General features: G+C 37.8%; 1 protein-coding gene across 37 annotated transcripts in view; it reads right to left on the bottom strand.

Moving 5' to 3' along the window:
* clasp2 (cytoplasmic linker associated protein 2) overlaps positions 1-21,999 on the bottom strand; it is a 223,911-nt gene that overhangs the window by 161,176 nt on the left and 40,736 nt on the right. For 36 of the 37 annotated variants that reach the window (XM_062958261.1, XM_062958283.1, XM_062958265.1 and 33 more), the window contains 2 exons: positions 20,940-21,037; positions 8,187-8,257 (listed from right to left, as the gene is read on the bottom strand). In XM_062958261.1, the coding sequence (XP_062814331.1) occupies positions 8,187-8,257; positions 20,940-21,037 (169 nt within the window). Of the gene's footprint in view, positions 1-4,394; positions 5,014-8,186; positions 8,258-20,939; positions 21,038-21,999 lie in introns of those variants that run through there. The other variant, XM_062958291.1, reaches the window with a different exon arrangement.

Below are 21,999 nucleotides of genomic sequence, written 5' to 3'. Positions count from 1 at the left end.
CAGGGAAGCGTCCCACACACACACGGATCCCAAGCGTTTGCCCAGATTACCTTGCCCGACGCAATTTGCAATTGCTCCCAAGCCCCATTTTATGCCAGTTACAAATCTTCATCACTGTCAGCTGTCCTCCTTAACCCGGGCGTTTCCTCATCACTTTCCTCGTCAGAGCTGGAACACCTCTGACTACGCCCAACAGCATCTCCAGCTGTGGATCCCGTCCCATCCCTCCAGCTAAGCCATGGGTCTAATCCTGAAGGTCCCCATTCATCTTCTGCCCCATCATGGCCAGTGGCCCCCAATTCCTCCCTTACCCGAGTCCAATCCATCTCATCCTCCTCTGAGCTAACCAGCCCCTCCTCCATTCTCTCCGTAAACCCTTCGAAAGATTCTTCGTCAGATGGTGCTGCAAATATGTCTCGCAGTCTTTTTCTCTCTCGCTCCTCGAGAGTATCTGACTCCCGAGGAGTCTTACGCCCACGTCTGTCAGTAACAGAGCCATGAGGCTCAATCATAACATACATTGCCCACATAGTAAGAAATGCTTGATCAATATATTTTTCAACTGCTTTTTAAAATATAGGATGTGATTTTAAAGGGCACAATGTAACCCAAAGGATTGAGGATGTACTCTAAGCAAGCTATACATAAAGGGGCTACTAGACACTGTGGTCCTGCCCCCTGGTTGAACAGAGATTTGCTACAGGACACATCAAGCTTCATTATCCTGGCTGCTTTATCACTGCTTTATAACAAATACTCTGCCTTGAAACACTACAATGTACTTTCTCTATGGTGTCTTCTACATCTAATTATGCAAAATGTGGAGATATCCTTAAAAGTTATTTTCCTTCTGAGAAGTTGCTGTCTCAGTATAAATTGCCTCAATTCACTGAAATGTGAATATTACTCAAATTGAGAAAGAGTATTATTTATTTTTATTTATTTACAGCATTTATATTCCGCCCTTCTCACCCGGAAGGGGACTCACATTGCACATATATAAGGCAAACATTCCATGCCATAACATTGAACAGAGACAGAGACAGACGCAGGCACGGGCTGGCCTCGAACTCATGACCTCTTGGTCAGAGTGATTTGTTGCAGCTGGCTGATAACCAACCTGCGCCACAGCCCAGCCTTATGGTTGTTCCTGGTGTTATCTCAAAGCAAAGCAATTGATGCAATAATTAAACATTTTTACTTTTCTAGGAGAAAGAAGAGTGATCCAAATAGATATTGGATCATAAAGTGAACCTGTAGCTATTAATGAGTAAATCTCATTAATGACTTTAGGGGGAACTAGTTAGGAGGTAAAGGCACAAGAAGAATGGATGCAACTTCAATTGTTGTAACATTAAGCTCTTCAAATTGTTTTTCAAGATTCCATCTAAAGAGACACCCCTCTTGCCCAAAATGCAAGTTAAATTTAGTTAGCATAATAGTAAAGAACATGTGCAAGATTTCAGAAAGTTTTCTGTTAAATACACTTGTATTGGTATTTCAAGTATAAACAAGCCAATCAATCTTCTAATGAATCATTTACGTTTTACCTAATTATCTGGCATTAAAGTACCTAAGCCTTCTCAGCAAATCTTGATTGACGTAATAGTTTAAATGAAAGTCAGTGTGGTATAGCTATATCGTTAAAGACCCATTTTGCTACAAAAGGTCATGTGGTGATTTTTGGGCCAATTACTACGTAAGTCTTAGGCTAACCTTCTTCACAGTGTTAATATGTTTACAAAGTTGGAAGGTTGCGGACAACGTATGCTGCCTTGAGCTATCTGATGAAAAGGAAAAATATAAATCTAAACACATTCCTTCAAAATATGATAAGTTGTTACTAAAGCAAAACAGGAATTTGATTAATTCAGTTAAGAAAAGAGCAATGTCAATAAGTCTCTGAATGAAACAAAACAGTATGATGTTGTGCCCTGCACATGATAGCGCTACACACCAATTATGTCAGATACTGCTTGAAAGCCTTAATCCAGTTAACAAGGGATAAAACATTATCCCCCTTCAAGAAGCATCTCTTTCACACACACATAAATACACATACACACAACAGTGTCAAAAAAACTGTTTTCTGCCAACATTAAGCATACTAGAACCTGATGATAAATATAAATAATACATTTCAAGCAAATAAACTTCTTTCAAAATTTGGGAAGGATGTATATTGTGCTGGAAGTTCTCAAAATTTTTAAGAATGAATTTCAGAACTACAAAGAATCAACAACGTAACGCCTTACATTTCCACAACTCATGTGTGTACTGAATTAAAAATTCAGTACACACATTTGGAAATGTAGAAATTTAAATTAAGAACACTAAAAACGATCTTCTATATCCCTGGAGTGTCACCATGCTTGAGGTGAAATTTAGTCACATTTCATGACTCTTTAAGAACACCCTGTATAACTGAATAAAGAATGCATATCTAAACGCAAAAACTCCTAGGACATGTGCCAAATTCCAATTACATACTATAAAAAGAAATACTGTTCCCATTCTCTATCAAAAATAGCAAAACTCTTATTTCTAAAGGTCAGATTTTGGAAGAGGAACAATGATTGGGTTTAAAAGAGATTGAAACTGGAAAGTAATACAGCTTCAACATGGAAGGTCTCTTAATTTCTGCCTACAGCTGCAGACCTCTGCACAATATTTGCCATTCTAAAATGTTTCTCCAACAATGAGAAATAGTTTGGGGAAGGTCATAATAGTTCCCAGCAAGAGGTTACAGGAAGCTCTTGTTGCCCAAGAGTCACAGCTTGGAGAGAAGTACAAGCAATACAGATAATTCAAATAATGCATAGAACAGATCTACAAATAAGATCGTTTTCAGGCACCCTGTTTTTTGTGAGTTTTTTGTTATGACACTGAACAATCTATATAGCAAGAGAATGAATTCCTCCTGAATATGATGAATGGTAGACTTAAGCAAGAAAAAACTGCTACATAATCTTCCTACCTAGTCCTAATTGCATCTGACATTTTAGTCAACGCTTCCTCCACCAAGTGTCAGCTGACTGCTAGAACAGTATTGTTTCAGTACTTCTGTTAGTGACCAAACCGTTAACACAATCAAACTACAAAAATATCGCCTATGGTAGTTATTTAAGCTCACTTTAGCTACTGCTTCTGTAGAGCAAGTGAAATCTCTATAGATTATTGATGCACCATTTGTGGTGAAAGCAACCAACATATCATCCTTATTATTATTAACAAAACTGTTTAGAGTTTGGTACAATTCCCCCCAAAATAGAATTAAGCCATAAAACAATATAAACCTCAGCGTCATAGAAATAACCATCAAAAGCAATGAAGCTTATCAACATGCATGAATAGACAGAAGATAATAATATTAAGTGTCAATGTAATTACTGAACACCCACAAGTTCATAATGAATCTAAGTGAGGTTTGAAGATTGTTCTGAAATGGAAAATAAATTTTAAAACAATTGTTAGATGTGAGTTGAGAAATCTCATCTTTATATAATTTTAGTGATGTGAATGTACAATGTTTTTAAACAATGTTTCAAAGTTTGTCAAACTTGGTCATAGTTGCAGAAACATCAGTGTTTATAGGGTTATGCAACCAATTTAATAGCTACAAATTACTCAGACTAAGCTGTCACCTAATTTTCAACAGATTAGAACCCAAACTTATGTGCTCCAATTCATTCAGCAGATAGATACTTGATATTTATAAGTAATTACCTCTTTGAAATTTTAACAGTCACACAATTTACTTCAGATGAAAAACTGTACCTTACATTATTACATCATCAATATTTTTAATATATGTATTGAAGTGGTATATTAAGTACTATAAAAGTCAAACAGATCTTACTTGTACATATCATAATGGTGAAAAATGGAGAAGAGTCCTAACTTTATTAGCTATCCTGCCACACTCAAAGTAAAAAACATGCACATAGCTCTAAAATGTATGATTCCTAATCTTTACAGCTTCAGAGTTCTCTACACAGGTTATACAAGGATGGCAACAATGGCATCCTATTGTTGTAAACATCCAGATACTACCTCAGGCTTACAACAAGAGTTGTACACGTCCTTTCTCACAAATATTTAGTTCACATTATATCTAACTATAGACACTTTCTCAGGACATCGACAGAGATGAGAAGACATGTTCTCATTGACACAAAAGCCCACAAAGATCCATGTTCAAAGACAACGTTATTCTATATTTACCTTTTACTGCAACTTAAACGCAATTGAAATTTCAAGAGCTCTAATTCAGCCACTCATTACAGTAAAACAAAATCCCATGAATTTGAAATGTTTAACGTGGCAAGGTTGTTTCAACAATTCAAGTGCACTCACATAAAAACCTACGTAGGAACAATAAGAATCGTACTCACCATCACCAACAGCCATTACACAGTGCAATTGCTTTCTCAAATGATCCAACTTCAATCTGAGCGACTATATATGTCTGCGCCACTCTCAATCCAGTGCAGCATGAAGACAGACAGAGCACTGTGTGACCCAGTCAGATCTGCAGTTCTATACTGCAATAAGCAACAGCTGCTATGCCATTTCAAAATAGAAGTCCTGCTTCTTACAGGAAAGTCCTCACATCCACTATAACCACCCTCATTCCTGCTTAAACCAAATGATGTATTCACCATTACATTTCTTTCTTTCCCCAGCTCTCCACTAGCTGTGTGCCTTTAATGAATGGCTTCCAGCCAATGAAAGCAATTCCATAGGGAGTTTAAATGCAGTCATCACAACACAAGGCATGTGTTTAGACTTTCTGGTTACATTCCCTAAAGATCCCGTGTGTAATCATGAGTGGTCACATGATCCCATGATGATCTGATTTACATATCTACAAACAGAAGATGTGTGATATTTCTCTTTAGTGGGAGGAGGCAATCTTTTCAATCTCCTATTGTATACAACCATGGCTGGCTGCTGTAAACAAATCACGTCAAAGGCAGACTGTCAAAGGCTCTACTGTTCAAAGAAAGCTGTGTCCCTTTACAAAGATTGCTTCTCGTAAAGGCAGTGACAAAAAAAAAAAAGAACAAGCCACAGATCCGAGGCAAATCTCGGATGTTCCTTTTTGAAACAATAGTTTCATTTCTCATTCACACACAACAGCCAAATGCAAGCACTTCCCTCAGGAGTTTTTCAAAATGCATAAAGAAATGTAGAACGCAGATAGGATTAAGACATTTCACAGTCTCTATTCAGCCCCTATTTTTGGAAAACATTTCTATTTTCTTCCTACCCCCAATTAATAAATGTGACTTGATCCAGACCATTTCTTTAGAAGGGCTTTTACAAAATACTGACCAATTACATTACTCCATATAGATAAATTACTCAGTGGAAGGTAGGGGAACAGAGCAACTGGCTTCAAAACTGATAAGACTGTTTCAAATTCATTCTCAATCACAAAAGAATAATCCTAGACATGGCACTTTGTCCCTGCCTAATCTACCCCCAATCCCTGGAGGATAGGTAGGTTTAAAAAAAACCAACTGAATATTTAAACGCTATCAGATAGCACTGAGAACAAAAAAACAAACAAACACATTGCTCTCCCACCATTCAACAACCTCATCAAAGATAAAAGTTTAAATTTTCTGATCATCTATCTCTCCTTAAAATGCCATCAGTATCCTAGAACATAACAATTTTTCTTCCCATTTGATGTAACAAAAACACAGAGAAAAGGTTTTAAATATCCCCCCCCCCCCCCATGAATACAGGCAAGAGAAAAACATGCATACTACTGTGATTTTAACATAAGCAAGAGCTTGCTTTGTTTTCACTCCCCTTCCAGTCCTTTCAAAGCAACAGATCATGAAATTCCCATCTTTCTAGGCCAGCCCAGTTCTCATGGCTACAGCATCTACTGCTTCCATTCATTAGCAACTGGGATGATGGGCTAATATAATATTGACCAATCTGACTGTTCTGATTTTTCTTCTGAAATGTATTTCTGCAATCAGATTTATTAACCACTCAACAGCTATATTGTGTCCATAAGATAAGAAATGCAGAGACTAATAAATACATAAACATGTATGTAGAATAAATCTATTGAACATCACAGTAATCAAACATATCTTAAATAGTCAAGAAACAGCAGAGAAAAGCAGTTAGTCAAAGGTTTGAAGCTAGAAAGGGAAAATGTCAGCTGATTGACCCTCTGAAAAAATCCAGTATTATTTTCACTTGAAATGCTTTAAGAAGCCAAGTGCAATTAGTCTTCTACTGTGTAATAAGGTTCAACATACCAACTCATGTGTATATGGCTAAAAGCAATGTCTAGAACTACTGATGTTTCATCCCAACAATGGTTACCACTTGTGCATATTATTCATAGTGCAATGGCTGTACAAAGCTATATAATTTATGAGCTGCTACTCCCATGACATTTCCATAGTAACTGTAATTCAAAAGGAAAAAGATGTGGGGGGGGGGGGGAAGATGTGAAGCAAATAGGATCTACACAACAAATGGATATAGTGCAAAGCAGATATTTTAGTGCTTTTTTGGAATTATGTCATCTTAAACCTTCCAAGTCAGAAAACGGAAGTTTTATATGTTCTTCCTCCACAAATCTAAATGTTTACAAAATATATATTACAAGACTAGACAAGCTGCTGCCCACAAATGAGCAGATAACCCATTTGATATTATTTTAATACTGTAAAGAGAAAGGAATACTGATTTAAACTATGATTCAAAATCAATTGTAATCTCCTTTTCCAACATTTAAAATAGCATAATTTAGAAATTATCTCAAACCTTTATAGAATTGAGCCTCCAAGAATAGGCATTCTACAAGCTATGCTGCTGTCTGCAATGTCTGTTTCCATGGAAATGGTTGTTCATTTGCTAATAAATAGCAGAAGCTTAACACACCTCTTGTTTTCAAGAGTACCACATCAATTTTCATGAGGTTAAAAAATGAGAGACAGCTGACAGCCTTAGGACTTGAAAATATCTGAAAGCCACACCACAGGTACCACAAAGCTTAAAAACATTATCCAACATACAGATCTTGCAAATGAAGGTTCTTATTACCGTAAAATATAGAGTATATATAGCAGTTTTGGTTTATGTGCAAAATATCTGTTTGTGAAAATGACCAATATATGTAAATTATAATGGCAATTAAGCCTGCAAACATAAAAGAAAGACGCTTTTCTTAGTGGGATGCAGTAGTAATCCTCTCAGAAACATTGATAGATCTCATTCAAATAAATATTTTGAAGAGATATGGCCTGATATAAGTACAAATTTTGTTTTAAAGGCAATTATTTATGAGAATAGTCTATAGTAATACAAGAAATAATGGCAAAGGCATGTCAAGATTCAAATTATCTCATAGCTTGCACATAAAACCACATCGCTGGGGGAGTGTTTTTAAGATGTTTTTAAAGATGTTTTTAAGATGTTTTTAAATTGTTAGATTTTAGCCTGTTCTTGTAAGCCGCCCTGAGCTCTAGGGGAGTGGCAGCATATGTTTGAATAATAAATAAATAAATAAATAAATAAATTCCTCACAATTAAAAACAAATGGAAGATTTTCTCATTATACCAAATGAAACATGGAAAATACAATATGTGATCAATATATCAATTAGGAAAACCACCAATGAATGAATCATACAATATTTCTTCTATCCAAATATTCCTAAACAAATAAAATCACATGTAAATATAAAATGAGTTACTACAAAAAGAAATTCGATATGGGCAAAAAGTCAGCGTTACTCTCAGAGATGCAAAAGGCTAAGAGTCAACTGGAACAAACCACTCTGTTTGCTATTGGCCAGTATAGTTTCATAAACCCAGAACCTCAGATCATGCCTTGGGCCCATACTAGCTTTAAAAGCAATCTGATTTGTGTGTTAAAATGTTGCAAGAATCCCCCATCAAAAAACTTCAGTGACATTAGCAAGAAACATTTCATAAGGGAAACACTCACAAATGGTGCCATATATTTGCTCATTTCCATTAGTATTTAATGGAATTAAATGTTATGAGATTAAATGTTATGAAATCAGAAATAGACTAAACTTGGATTCATAAGTACTCAAAATCCTTAAACACACTATGCCTCTCAATGTCCATTTAAATTCAATTAACTTTCGACTCCACAATTACACACAACATGGGTTACTCACCACTGAAGTTGCTTGAAATCATGTCGCCACAATTTCTCACTTCATCAAATTTCATAAATATTGTTTGTAACCTACAAAAAATACCACATATCAATACACATTAATACATCGATATCAATTTCTTCACCCCAAATCCAAAAATTACAATTTAAATTACTTCAACAAATCTCCATGATTTTAAACATGTAAATGAAATGAATCAATACATGTTCTCCTAGACTGCACTGAAACATAGTATGTTTTTTAAAAAGAGCACAGAAAGCAAAACAAGTACTTAAATATGGTAAATTGCATTACTTACTTAATTATAAATGAAATGTGTCAGATATGCAAAACTGTCAAATCTTTCTACCACATGATTGCAATTCTCTTCACAATTATTCACACAAAACATACTCATTCTAGAATCGATCTAGAGCCAATCCATTCATTCCTGGACTTCCCCTTTGAAAATTGTCCCTGGGTATTCTCTAATACAGTAGAGTCTCACTTATCCAACATAAATGGGCCGGCAGAACGTTGGATAAGCAAATGTTTTGGATAATAAGGAAGAATTAAGGAAAAGCCTATTAAACATCAAATTAAGTTATTATTTTTACAAATTAAGCACCAAAACATCATGTTATACAACAAATTTGACAGAAAAAGTAGTTCAATACGCAATAATGCTATGTAGTAATTACTGTATTTATGAATTTAGCACCAAAATATCACGATTTATTGAAAACATTGACTACAAAAATCCGTTGGATAATCCAGAACATTGGGTAAGCGAGTGTTGGATAAGTGAGAGTCTACTGTATTTGTTTTCCTGCTTGCTTGCCTTGTGTGTTCTTCTAAATATTCAAACCATTTTAGTCTCTGTGTCCTAATTTCAGCAACTAATGTTGGCTAGCCTCCTAGTGCCTGCTATTTCTAGAGTTTTCTAATCCTCCAGATGTTAGATATGTTAATTCTTTTTTTACGTAGCCTAAAACCTGTTACACTGATATATTATTTAAGATCCAGAGCCCAGCTTTAAAGGTAGAACTCCTTTAGCAATTGTGACAGAGTTCTAGATCCTCACAGAAAGCAGAATGTAGGGCAAGCTATATCCACTGAGCATTCCCCACTAAGTAGGAAACTATGTTCTGTTATCAATATATGGTGCTTCAAATAATCAAGGTGCTTAGAAGTATACCTCTTCGTAGCAAACTGGTTTATGTAATTTCCAGTATCAAAATACAGAACATATTCAACTACAAGAAATATTCAGACTGCAACTGCAGCGCTTTCATTGTAATCTTGAATTCAAGTTGAATTTCGGAATAATTGTTAACTTCAAACACAATATCAAAAGTAATACACACATGATTGATAAATATTAAAAGTATTAAAAGTATTTTTTAAATTCTTCAAAAATTAGGAAACAGGGAATACAGACTCTTATTTAGAGAAGGCAATTGTCTGATCATATAAACAAGCAGAGTCTTAGACAGTATGCACGAAGTTGGACTTTTTATATTGCTGTCATCCATTTTAGTTCATCATGAGGAATTACATTTCATAGATCTTTCAACATAAGTAGGCCAGATTAACGATCTCGGTTCCTGCCTTCAGTCTACAGATAGCTGACTATGCTGAGAACTAGCACAGTTGACAATGATAGTAAACTATTTATTTTGCTTCTTACACAGTGTTTCTTAGTTAAAACTGAATGCATGAAAGGACACTCCCATCCAGTTAGCCTATGGAGCCTACTGTCTTTGAATTTGAAAATGATAAATTCAGAGGCTGAGTGCCTGAGTTTCAGATGCTTCAGGTCCCCTGGCAAAGATTACTTCTAACTAACCTACATTTTTATGTCATCCTTCTGTCTGTGAAAATTCAAGTCTTTTTTTCTTTAACTCATATTTGCAATGATAACTCAAGAATTCATTCGGGGGGGAGGGGGAGTTCTGAAAGAAAAATTCTTTCAAAAATGTATATATAATTACACCTACAGACATTTTTATTCATTTCATCAATGAAAAAAGGTTTATAGGGTCCTTAAAATGTTATACTGCTGACATCCCATTAATCCAATTTCAATTAAGCACAGGAAATCTAGGTTCACTTCTATTTCCATTATAGACACTACAAATAAATCTATGAATAACCAAATATGCACACATACAAAATTGTGCATTATTATATTTAAACATTATACTATTAAAATAGTTAAATCAGCATTTAAAAACAAGCATATTATGGTGGAATTATAAGTAGTCCTAATTGTCTACCTGTACATTATGTTTTGTTATTATGGGACATGGCAACCTTTGTTTTTAAATTTATTTTAGAAAGAAGTTATTGCAATTATGGTTTAGCCAACCAATTTTCTATTTACTTTCTAACTGACCTATGAACATTTCAAAAATAAATAAATAGGGGATTGGCATATTCTGATTCTAAAATTTAATTTAGCACCTCTGAAATAAAATAAGATACTAATCTTTATTCCAACCTGTCTTCTAATTAAGTTTTAATGATCTAGAAATAGAAGAACAAGGAGACAGTGAGTTTTCTATTCACACCAAGTTATTCAGGGTCTTAAAAAGCAGTTCTCAAAGTGTGCTCGACATTTCCCTCCCCCCCTCCAAGCTTTACCTCCTCTTTCCTGCTCCTCCCCCTGCCCCACCTCCCTTGCCAACAAAAACCATTTTTCCTACCCTCCTCTGCCCCCAAAAGCCTTTTTTCCTTACCTTCCTCACTGTTCAAATCCTTTCCCCCTAACCTTCCTTGCTTCCAAAACCATATTTCCCTCCCACTGCTCAGGGTGTGCTTTGATTGTGCTTTTCCTGCATGATAGAAGGGGGTTGGACTGGATGGCCCCTGGTGTTTCTGCTGCTGCTGCTGCTGTTGTTGTTGTTACAAAGGCTGGGTGGCCATCTATTGGCAGTGCTTTGATTATGCTTTTCCTACATGGCAGAAGGGGGTTGGACTGGATGGCTCCTGGAATCTTCCACTGAAATACTGTTAAGTTAATGTTGGTCAAAAAGTTTGCCCATGCCTGATATATAATATAATAACTAGCTGTGCCCGGTCACGTGTTGCTGTGGTGAAGTATGGTGGTATGGGAAATAAATTATTGAGGAATTGTTGGTAATTAAGGTAAAGGGTAAAGGTTTTCCCCTGACATTAAGTGGTCGTGTCTGACTTTGGGGGTTGGTGCTTATCTCCATTTGTAAGCTAAAGAGCTGGGCAGAAGCTGGGGTAACAGTGAGGGCTCACTTCGCTCCCCCAATTCAAACCTGCGACCTTTCGGTCCAGAAGTTTAGCAGCTGTGCAGTTTAATACGGTGCGCCATGAGGGGATATTATTTCCTAAAGGTTGTGAATATATAATATTTGTGTTTGTTTTGTGTGTGTGTGTGTGTTGGAGGGAAGTATGAATGGTGCAAATTAGGCAAAATGATTAGCATGTAATGGTCTTGTAGGTGTAAAGCCTGGCTGCTTCCTGCCTGAGGGAATTTTTTGTTGGGAGGTGTTAGCTGACCCTGTTTTCTGTCTGGAATTTCCTTGTTTTTAGAGTGGTGTTGTTTGGAATATTGTATGCGGTTGTACTGTGTGTGTAGATGAAGAAGTACACATATGCAGTGCTTCAGCGCCTACATTAAAAAAAAGTTTGTGGGGCTCAGAAAGCTGGCCATGATTGTTTCGTGTCTGGAATTACCTTGTTTTCAGAGTGTTGTTCTTTATTTAGTGTTCTGATTTTAGAGATTGTATTCTTGTGTTTTATTATACCACAGTAATTTTTATATATTGTGATTTTAGTGTTTTTGAATACTTGGAGCCAGATTGTGTTCATTTTCACGGTTTACAGCCACACAATAATAATAGTAATAACAATAATAATAGTAGTAGTAATTATAGTAATAATAATGACTTTGGTAATACAGAGTGCTTCACTTCCTTCTAATTTTCCTTTTTGGAAGAATCCTTTGTTGGGAGGTGTTAGCTGGTTCTGATTTTTTCCTTTGTGGAATTCCCAATGTCTCTGCTTTCAGAGTGTTGCTCTTTATTTACTAACCTGGTTTTAGAGATTATATTGTTGTGTATTATATAGTAGAGTAATTATTTCATATTACAGTAGAATCTCACTTATCCAACATTCGGTTATGCAATGTTGTGGATTATCTAATGCAGTGTGCCTTTTAGTAGTTGATGTTTGTGTAGTCAATGTTTCAAATTCAATGTGAAGGACAGGTGTTTTGGACTTCAACTGTCACAATTAGTAACAGCCTAGCCACAGTTAGGATTTGTGGGAGTTGAAGTTTAAACCACATGGAGGGCCGAAGTTTGGTAGTGCTAAACTGCCAATTGTATTGTTTATGGTTGTTAGTGTCTTTGAGTCTCCCTTAGGAGAGGAAAGTGGGGTCTAAATATGAAAAGAGAAAAAGTGGGGTATAAATAAACATCACAGTTGGCTTGCTGTGAGTTTTGTAGGCTGTATGGCCATGTTACAGAAGCATTGTCTCCTGGTGTTTTACCTGCATCTGTGGCTGCCATTCTTGGAGGTTCAAGAAAATATGAATTAAAGTATACCAATTCAATATGTACACCTGTATGAATTAATTTGAGATCAATGATTTTCACAGTAACCAAAAGGCAGTAACCAAAAGTGTTGTGCTCTAATTCTTGAAGTAATTCCACTTTGTATTTTAAAATACAAAAGGGAATTACTTCAAGAATTAGAGCACAACACACCCAGGAACTTTCACTTCTTGATATTTGCATTAAAATGTCAAGAACTGAGACTTTAAAAAGTCAGGGACTTAAAAAAAATATAACATTAGGTCTGAAATATTTTTTAAATATTTGAAATAACATGTTCTTCCATATCCAAGCTGTTTCTGCCATTCTCATTTAAACAATCAATCTCTTGAGGCTATTAGAATTTGAACAACATTTTCACTCTATATCTTTATTAAAAAAAGACATATTCAGAAAAAGTATTTGTCTAGAATTAAAAAATAAAATACACTGCACCTTGGTTTCAGAAACTTTCATGAAGTAACAAGAACAAGTATTTGGTTATAGTCCAATAATTCATTAAGTATACTAAAGACCGCACAATTGTTATTTGTGGATGCACAATTTCAATGGACTTTAGCTCAGAGCCTTCAAGAACAAAATAGGAAGCAAAAAACAGAGATATTCTGTAAGGGATGACACACCTGAATCACCAGGAAGATCCCTTCTGACTGCCTGGATACTTGAGATCACAAGCATATGGTAACCACGGACTAGAAAACTCAATTTTTGCACATTAACTTCAAATCAAAAGATTCTACTTACATATTACAATTTAGAAGAATACAATATGAAAGATTGCTGTTTTTATCTTTGATTCAAAGTTGTCAATCAGTATGAATCTTTGATAATCATTGTAAGTACCTGACTTAACCCTGTTCATCATTTCTCTATCCTTGTTCTTTCTCATGGGATACCACTGTGCGGAGGTACAATGCCACATATTGTTTTATTGCTATTACAGTAGTTTCACTTATCCAACACTTGCTTATCCAACGTTCTGGATTATCCAAGCCATTTTTGTAGCCAATGTTTTCAATATATCATGATATTTTGGTGCTAAACTCGTAAATACAGTAATTACAACATAACATGACTGCGTATTGAACTACTTTTTCTGTTAAATTTGTTGTATAACATGAAGTTTTGGTACTTAATTTGTAAAATCATAACCTATTTTGATGTTTAATAGGCTTTTCCTTAATCCCGCCTCATTATCCAACATATTCGCTTATCCAAGCTTCCGCCGGCCCGTTTAGCTTGGATAAGTGAGACTCTACTGTACCAGGCAGGCACAAAGAAGAAACAGAGGACTGCTGGTTTTATTAGACCCACACACATTTCCAGAAATACAGTTCTGCCCTATTGCAGCAGTAACTTATACTTTCACATTTATGAACCAGAATGTGACCTTTTCTAAATATATTACCGCAATGACTGATAGTACCCTTGCACATACGAGTGTGAAATTATAACTGTGCTTATATTTGTGTTGAAAAGTGCAGAATTGTACTGTATACACAATGATGGGATCACAGCATGTTACATCAAATCACGGATATGTCAGCAGGGAAGCCCAGTACGTTCTAATCTTGCATATTAACATTTATAAGGGGGAGAAAAAAAACAAGCTCAACAACCATTAGGTAATCTTTCTATTGATGTACGTTAGACATTTAAGATTAATTAACTCTGATTGCTACATTACTGAATGAAACCTAAAATCTGTCCTTATGAATTGTCCTCAACCAGTTTTTTCTCCAACAAATCTAGGACTTCATAACTATGGTTTAAATCCATCCTGTCAATTCCCGCTAAAATAAACAGGAATAAAATCCACTTTTCTCATTAAATGAGATATAATGGCAGCTGACCTATGCTACAAATCAGAAAACACTTTGTCATTTGCATGACACAAATACAAACAGATTACAGATTATATTTGCTAATATATAATGTTTGTTTTCCCACTTTTGAATCTCGTGAGAAAAATGCTATGGAATTGTTATATGAAAAGAGTAATAACAAAGATAGACAAAGATATTGGAAATTTGACTCATTACTTTCTATTTAAAATAATGACTCTTCCTTACCACCAAGGAAATAATGTTGCTCTGATCCACAACTGAAAAGATTATATTGCATTGAAAATAATGAATTTAGATTTAGTTTTCAAAATTTATGGAGATAAAAAGGGAACTCTCTATAAAGCACATGAAATGTATATATGGGACAAGAGATTCAATCCTCAGTAGAAGCACTGGTTTTCAATTGGACATGTTATTTACACTACAATGGATCATAGGAGCACTATTGTTCCCATTTTAATAGTTTGATACATCCTTGTGTTTGGAGTGCAATAACTTGATGAAGAGTTCTGTAAACAAAAATATTTTATGGGACCTGAAATCTATATCCATGAAAACATGTAGATGTATTTCTAAGAAACAATGACACTTTGCTGAGGCTACAGCATTCGGAAGTTTATGCACATCCAATGCTAGTAACAGATGCTGCTGAAATGAGGAATTCAGTCACTGCTGCTGTCATTCCTCCTCTAAATCAGTAAAGAGGCTGCAATAAGTGCTCAAGATAACATGTGCAAATCTGAGCCAGGAGGAAAAGAGCAGCATGCAGCTGGTTTAAAGGAGAAAAGATGTCCTTTGAGTGTGAACAGAATGGCAAAAAAGATACAGGTTTCTTAGAGCAGCAATTCCCAAACTGTGTTCTGTGGAACTCTAGGGTTTCTTGAAATCATCATAGGGGTTCTGCGAAAAATCTTTAAAATTGTTTAATTTTGATTTTAAAAAAGAAACAAAAGATAATGCCAGAGCATGAAGCGCCCAGGCAAAAGAAGGAAGACCTTTGTGGGTTCACAGTGTTGATGGGCAGAATTAGCGTTCCATAGGAAACAGAGTTAGGGTCCGCAGGGGGGGGAAGTATTCGAAAGGGTTCCATGACCAAAAACATCTGGGACCTGTCAGCTTAGAGACCTGACATTCATCTTAACTGAGGAGCACCCCTTCCAGAAGCACCTAGATGGTTTTTTTGGACAAAGTCTGCTGCCGCCATAGTCTCATTACAATCCTCCTCAAACTATCCATGAGAGAAGCTGTGATAAAACTGTGTGTGTGTGGCATGCTGGAAATATCAGTTTAAGAAGGGGAAACAAAGTGAATCACATGAAGCTTGTAATTTGAGAAGTGCTACATGACATTTAGTATCAGAGAAAAGAAATAACAGGAAAGAATAGTGTTAGTGTCTGTGCTACAAAGTGAGAAGCATTTCAATATGTCTCAGCTAGCTTTTTACCAAAAATTATCTATGCACATGTGAAGTGTCTGTCAATGGTAAAGCTGCAATAATCCAGGACCTCATCCTGTATGAGCGGGCAGACCTGGCGTGCATAACAGAGACCTGGTTGGATGAGGCTGGGGGAGTTAACCTCACCCAGCTTTGTCCACCAGGGTATATCGTGCAGCACCAACCGAGATCCGGAGGGAGGGGAGAAGGTGTTGCAGTGGTCTATAACGAGTCCATCCCCCTGACCAGGTGCCCCATCCCGCAGTCTACCTTGTTCGAGCGTGCTCATCTGAGGGTAGGGGGCCGGGACAGTTTAGGGATTCTGCTAGTGTACCTACCACCCCGCTGCACTACAATCTCCCTGCCTGAGCTAGTCGGAGTGGTCTCGGCCCTGGCGTTGGAGTCCCAACGGTTCATTGTGCTGGGGGACTTCAATGTCCATGCCGAGGCCACTCCGTCCGGTGCAGCTCAGGACTTCATGGCTGCCATGGCAACCATGGGGCTGTCCCAACTAGTATCTGGCCCTATCCACAGAGCAGGGCACACACTTGACTTGGTTTTCTGCCAGGGATGGGAGGAAGGTGGCGGCATGGAGGAGCTTACCATTGCCCCATTGCCATGGACCAACCATCACCTGATCAGGTTTAGACTTACTGCGCCCCCCAACCTCCGCAGGGGTGGAGGACCAATTAAAATGGTCCATGCCTGATGGCTCTTGGGGAGTTTCCCGCCACCTCGGCTGGCGACCCTGTTGATGCTCTGGTTGCTCCCTGGAACAAAGAGGTGGCTAGGGCAATAGACAATCGCTCCGTAACATCCCCTCTCAAGTACACAAGCTAAACCATCTCCTTGGTTCACTGAGGAGCTGGCAGCGATGAAGCAAAGGAAGAGGGGACTAGAGTGTGTGTGGCGTTCGAAGCCGAGCGAGCCAAACCGAACACGGCTATGTTCCCATCTCAGGGCATATGCTGCAGCAATAGATGCTGTAAAGAACGTTTTCTTTGCAGCTAATATTGCGTCCGCAAAGAACGGTCCGGCGGAGCTGTTCCGAGTTGTCAGAGGTTTGTTATATCCCGTCCCCCAAGACGGGATCCCTGACAACTCGACAGCCTGCTGTGAAGCATTTGCTCAGTTCTTTGTGGACAAAGTCGCTTTGATCCATTCTGGCTTTGACACCATATTAACAGCAGTCTCCGAGGATGTAGCACGAGCACCTGCTTGTCCTATTTTGATGGATTCGTTTCAATTGGTTCAGCCTGAGGATGTGGACAAGGTGCTTGGAGAGGTGAGGGCTACCACATGCATCCTAGACCCCTGCCCATCCTGGCTGGTGAGAGACGCCAGAGGGGGATTGGCCAAGTGGGTGAAGGTGGTGGTGAACACCTCCCTTCGGGAAGGCTTTGTTCCAGCGAGCCTGAACTTGTCTGTAATCAAACTGCTGTTGAAAAAGCCATCACTGGACTCCACTCAATTGGATAACTATCGGCCTATTTCCAATCTCCCCTTTTTGGGCAAGGTTGTGGAACGTGTGGTGGTCACACAACTCCAGGCATTCTTGGTAGATACCGATTTTCTGGATCCGGCACAGTCTGGCTTCAGGCCGGGCCATGATACCGAGACAGCCTTGGTTGCCTTAGTCGATGATCTACACAAGGAACTGCACAGGGGGAGTGTGTCCCTGCTGGTTCTGCTGAACCTCTTAGTGGCCTTCGATACCATCGATCACGGTATCCTTCTGGGGCGCCTTACCGGAATGGGGCTCGGGGTACTGTTCTGCAGTGGCTCCGGTCCTTTCTGGAGGGTCTTTCCCAGATGGTGTCACTGGGGGACACCTGCTCGACCCCACAACCATTGACTTGTAGGGTCCCACAGGGTTTAATACTGTCCCCCATGTTATTCAACATATACATGAAGCCACTGGGAAAGATCATCCAGAGTTTCGGGGTGCGATATCAACTGTATGCAGATGATGTCCAGCTCTGTCACTCCTTCCCATCTGTCACTAAGGAACCGGTGTCTGGCCGGTGGATGAGGGTGAACAAATTGAAACTGAATCCAGACAAGACAGAGGTCCTCCTGATCAGTCGTAGGGCCGAACAGGGTACAGGGTTACAGCCTGTGTTGGACAGGGTCGCACTCCCCCTGAAGACACAGGTTCGCAGTCTGGGTGTTCTCCTGGACTCATCGCTGAGCCTGGAACCCCAGGTCTCGGTGGTGGCCAGGGGAGCTTTTGCACAACTAAGACATGTGCGCCAGCTGCACTCGTACCTTGGGAAGTCTGACTTGGCCATGGTGGTCCAGGCTCTGGTTACATCCCGTTTGGACTACTCCAACGCTTTCTATGTGGGGTTGCCTTTGAAGACGGCCCGGAAGCTCCAACTAGTACAATGGGCGGCAGCCAGTTTAATAACTGGGGCGGCTTACAGGGAGCGTACCACCCCCTTGTTGAGCCAGCTCCACTGGCTGCCGATATGCTACCGAGCCCAATTCAAAGTGCTGGTCTTGACCTATAAAGCCCTAAACGGTTCTGGACCAATCTACTTGTCCGAACGTATCTCCTCCTATGAGCCAGGAAGTTCCCTACGGTCATCTGGTGAGGCCCTGCTCTCGGTCCTGCCTGCCTCGCAAGCGCAGCTGGCTGGAAGGAGGGACAGAGCCTTTTCGGTCGCGGCTCCTCGGCTGTGGAACACCCTCCTCAGGGATATACGACAAGCCCCAACCCTTTTGAGATTTAGAGAAGCCTTAAAAACATGGCTATGTGCCCAGACTTTTCGATGAATAAATGATAAAGATGACCTGGACTGATTTATGGCTAAAGCACAAGAACATTGGATGAATGGGTTTTAACCATATGTTATATATTTTATACTGTATTAATTGTTTATAATGAATTTTATTTACTGTTACCGTGTTTCCCCGAAAATAAGACAGTGTCTTAGATTAATTTTTGCTCCCAAAGATGTGCTAGGTCTTATTTTCAGGGTATGACTTATTTTTCCAGGAAGAAGAATTCACATTTATTGTTGAACAAAAAAATGAACATTTATTATATACTGTACAGTAGTTGTCATCACAAACCAGCATAACCAGACAAACTGTGAATCCTATCAAGAATTTCTTGTTACTACCATTATTTCCATGTACAACTGGTATGTACATTTACCAATCCTGCATGCTCTGGTGTTCTGTTTGGCAGGCGCTGGGCATGCTTCCAAACAAAAACTTTGCTCTTACTTTTGGGGGAGGCCTTATATTTAGCAATTCAGCAAAACTTCTACTAGGTCTTATTTTTCGGGGATGTCTTATTTTCGGGGAAACAGGGTATGTTTAATTATGTGTCAGCATCGAATTGTTGCCAATTGTATACGCCGCCCTGAGTCCGTTCGGGTGAGAAGGGCGGGATATAAATATTGGAAATAAATAAATCAATCAAATAGATCAGGTAAATCTTGCAGAAGCAAACAAAAACAAAGTTTGCTAACTCTTTTGGTAAGATGTAAACAAAGTTGGAATCTTTGCCCTTGCATCTATAAATGAAGGACAAAAGTGATTTTTCAATTTTTGTAAAGTTTTTAAAATTGCAAACACATTCTTCTGGTTATGCTATCTATATTTGCTTGCCTGAACTACACCATTGTTCACGAGTTGAGCACAGAGCCCTCATCTGTTTCAAGGAGTTCCTGTTTTAAAGATCAGAAGAAAAGAGAAAGGCAATAGAAACAACAAAATAAAGAACAATAAGAAGAGATGAAAGAACGACATGTTTCTTTTAAGTATGCAATAGGTTGTAATGCCCATGGAACCTTTTTAAAGATGTTATATACCTCCGTTCAGTTATCAAATAAAAAGACCACATTCAGAAATTAGAAAAGGACTACAATTTGAAAAGGCTGCTATGAAGGAACTAAATAAGAAGTTCAAGTTGACAGAAAACCAATCAGCCCCTGATCTTTTATATTTAGGAGTAACAACTGGGCAAGAAAGAAATGTGATAGAAAGAAAATTAGCCTATTTGAAATGTGATACTAGAAGAGAGTTATACAGATATGAACAAACAAAAAAGGACAAGTCAGTCTGCAAAGAAATTAGTTCTGAACTGTCACCAGAACTTAAAATTATTGAGTTAAGGCAATTATCTGAAGAGATTATAACATTCAGTAAAGCTGAAGGTGGCAGGAGGAAAGGACAAACACATTAAAGTTTATGTAACTCAATCAAGGAAGCCATATCCCTGTATTTGGAAAACTGAAGAAAAACTGTTAATTACAAGGTCTTTTAGAGGTCTCTCATAAGTTAAAGTCAAATTTATCAATTTTTGCATATTAGCAAAAAGGGAAAAAGGGGGAAAAAACATTGCCAGTGGAAAGATATACTGTTACTTTTTTCATGCCTGTGTTTACATTATAGTGTCCTCTCCATATTGGCTATAATCATTATCAAAGCTGAACATCCTAAAGCCTGTAGCACTGCTGCGGCCTGTGTCACTCTAAAATACATTTATTTATTTAATTATTTTTGTTACTGAACCATTTCTACTTTCATATACTATTATGAGGTCAACTTCTTCATGGTATTTTACCTTCTTGCCCTCCCACAAGCCTTTTTGTTTCACTTACAGTCAGGTATCCAATTCACCACTATTTAAATAGGAAGGTGGGAATAGTGAATACCTAGCTCGACTATGTTTTTCCTCACTTTGGAGCAAAATGTACTATATTTTCATGCTATGATGTGTTTATTAATCATTTATTTCATTTTTATGCTGCCTTTCTCTCAAAGTAGGCTTCAAGGCAGCTCTCAAAAGAATGTTATGTACATCCTGAGAACAAAATATAACATTTAGATAAAAAATGCAATCACAGCAATACTAAAAATGTTATATGATTACCAAACTCACCTTGCAGAGGGAAGACCCCTTTTGTTAAGGTCAGCTCTTACTTTTTCTCCTACGTGTTTATAAATCTCCACAATTGCCAATATTGCAGCATCTCTCACCTATGAGATCAGCATAGTATTAAAACTGGGTTAGAATATTTAATAGCATGACACATCTAATATTTGTTCTTTTGATTTAGGGTAGTTGTTTGCCAGCACGTCATATGTCTAACTTTTAACATCTGTAAATACTGTATAAGGAAAATAAAAGTTCAAAACTGGGCTCTAAGGAGTCAACTGTATCATTACTATATCTTCTCATATTCAACAACCAGAAAGTCTGAGAAACTTAAATGAGCATATTACTACATTCCTGTCTACCTCAGTAACACCACGAATGTCAACCCTTTTTAATATAGGATAGAGCATAAAGATCTCACACATTTTGAATGGGTATAAAGAATGAATGAAGCTATCTAGAAAAAAAATGTATATATTTTTGAAAAGTACTTAAACATTTTGTTTTAATAGGTTTTAAAAATCCTATCAAATAAATAATTTTGTAAGTATGCAGTTGTAAATTGGTATGCAGAATCCTCCTCAAACTCCAACTTCATATCCCCAGTATCATGGCATGTTGGTGAGTGGAAGGCCTTGGTGATGGCTGAGTGGATGATGCTCCTACAGTTTCCATATTTACCAGCATTCTAACAGGGATTTTTTTTGTGTGTGTGGAATGGATCCAGTTGCCCAAGGATTAGAAATCCGTAGAAAAATCGTTTTTCAATCTGGTACAAAGTGTGTACGAAACACTTTCTACATCGTTATCACAAAATGGTTTTCATAATAATCTTGAACCCCAATATTCACTGATCCAACATATGATGTTTACTGAAAATAGCAGAGCTAACCTACCAATTTAGATATATCCCGCCTCTGTACCCCTACTACAGCCTACACAGTGCCCCTTCAAAATATGGAAAATCTTTATGGCCCAACCTATATTGAGTTATATGTGTTCACAGTGGATAAATTGACTTGCTTCTATTATAAGGAAAAGAAAGCCACTAGTCTCTTCAAAA

Source organism: Anolis carolinensis, chromosome 6, assembly GCF_035594765.1.
Source record: "Anolis carolinensis isolate JA03-04 chromosome 6, rAnoCar3.1.pri, whole genome shotgun sequence".
Lineage (NCBI taxonomy): Eukaryota > Metazoa > Chordata > Lepidosauria > Squamata > Dactyloidae > Anolis > Anolis carolinensis.
This window is presented reverse-complemented; position numbering and strand designations above follow the sequence as displayed.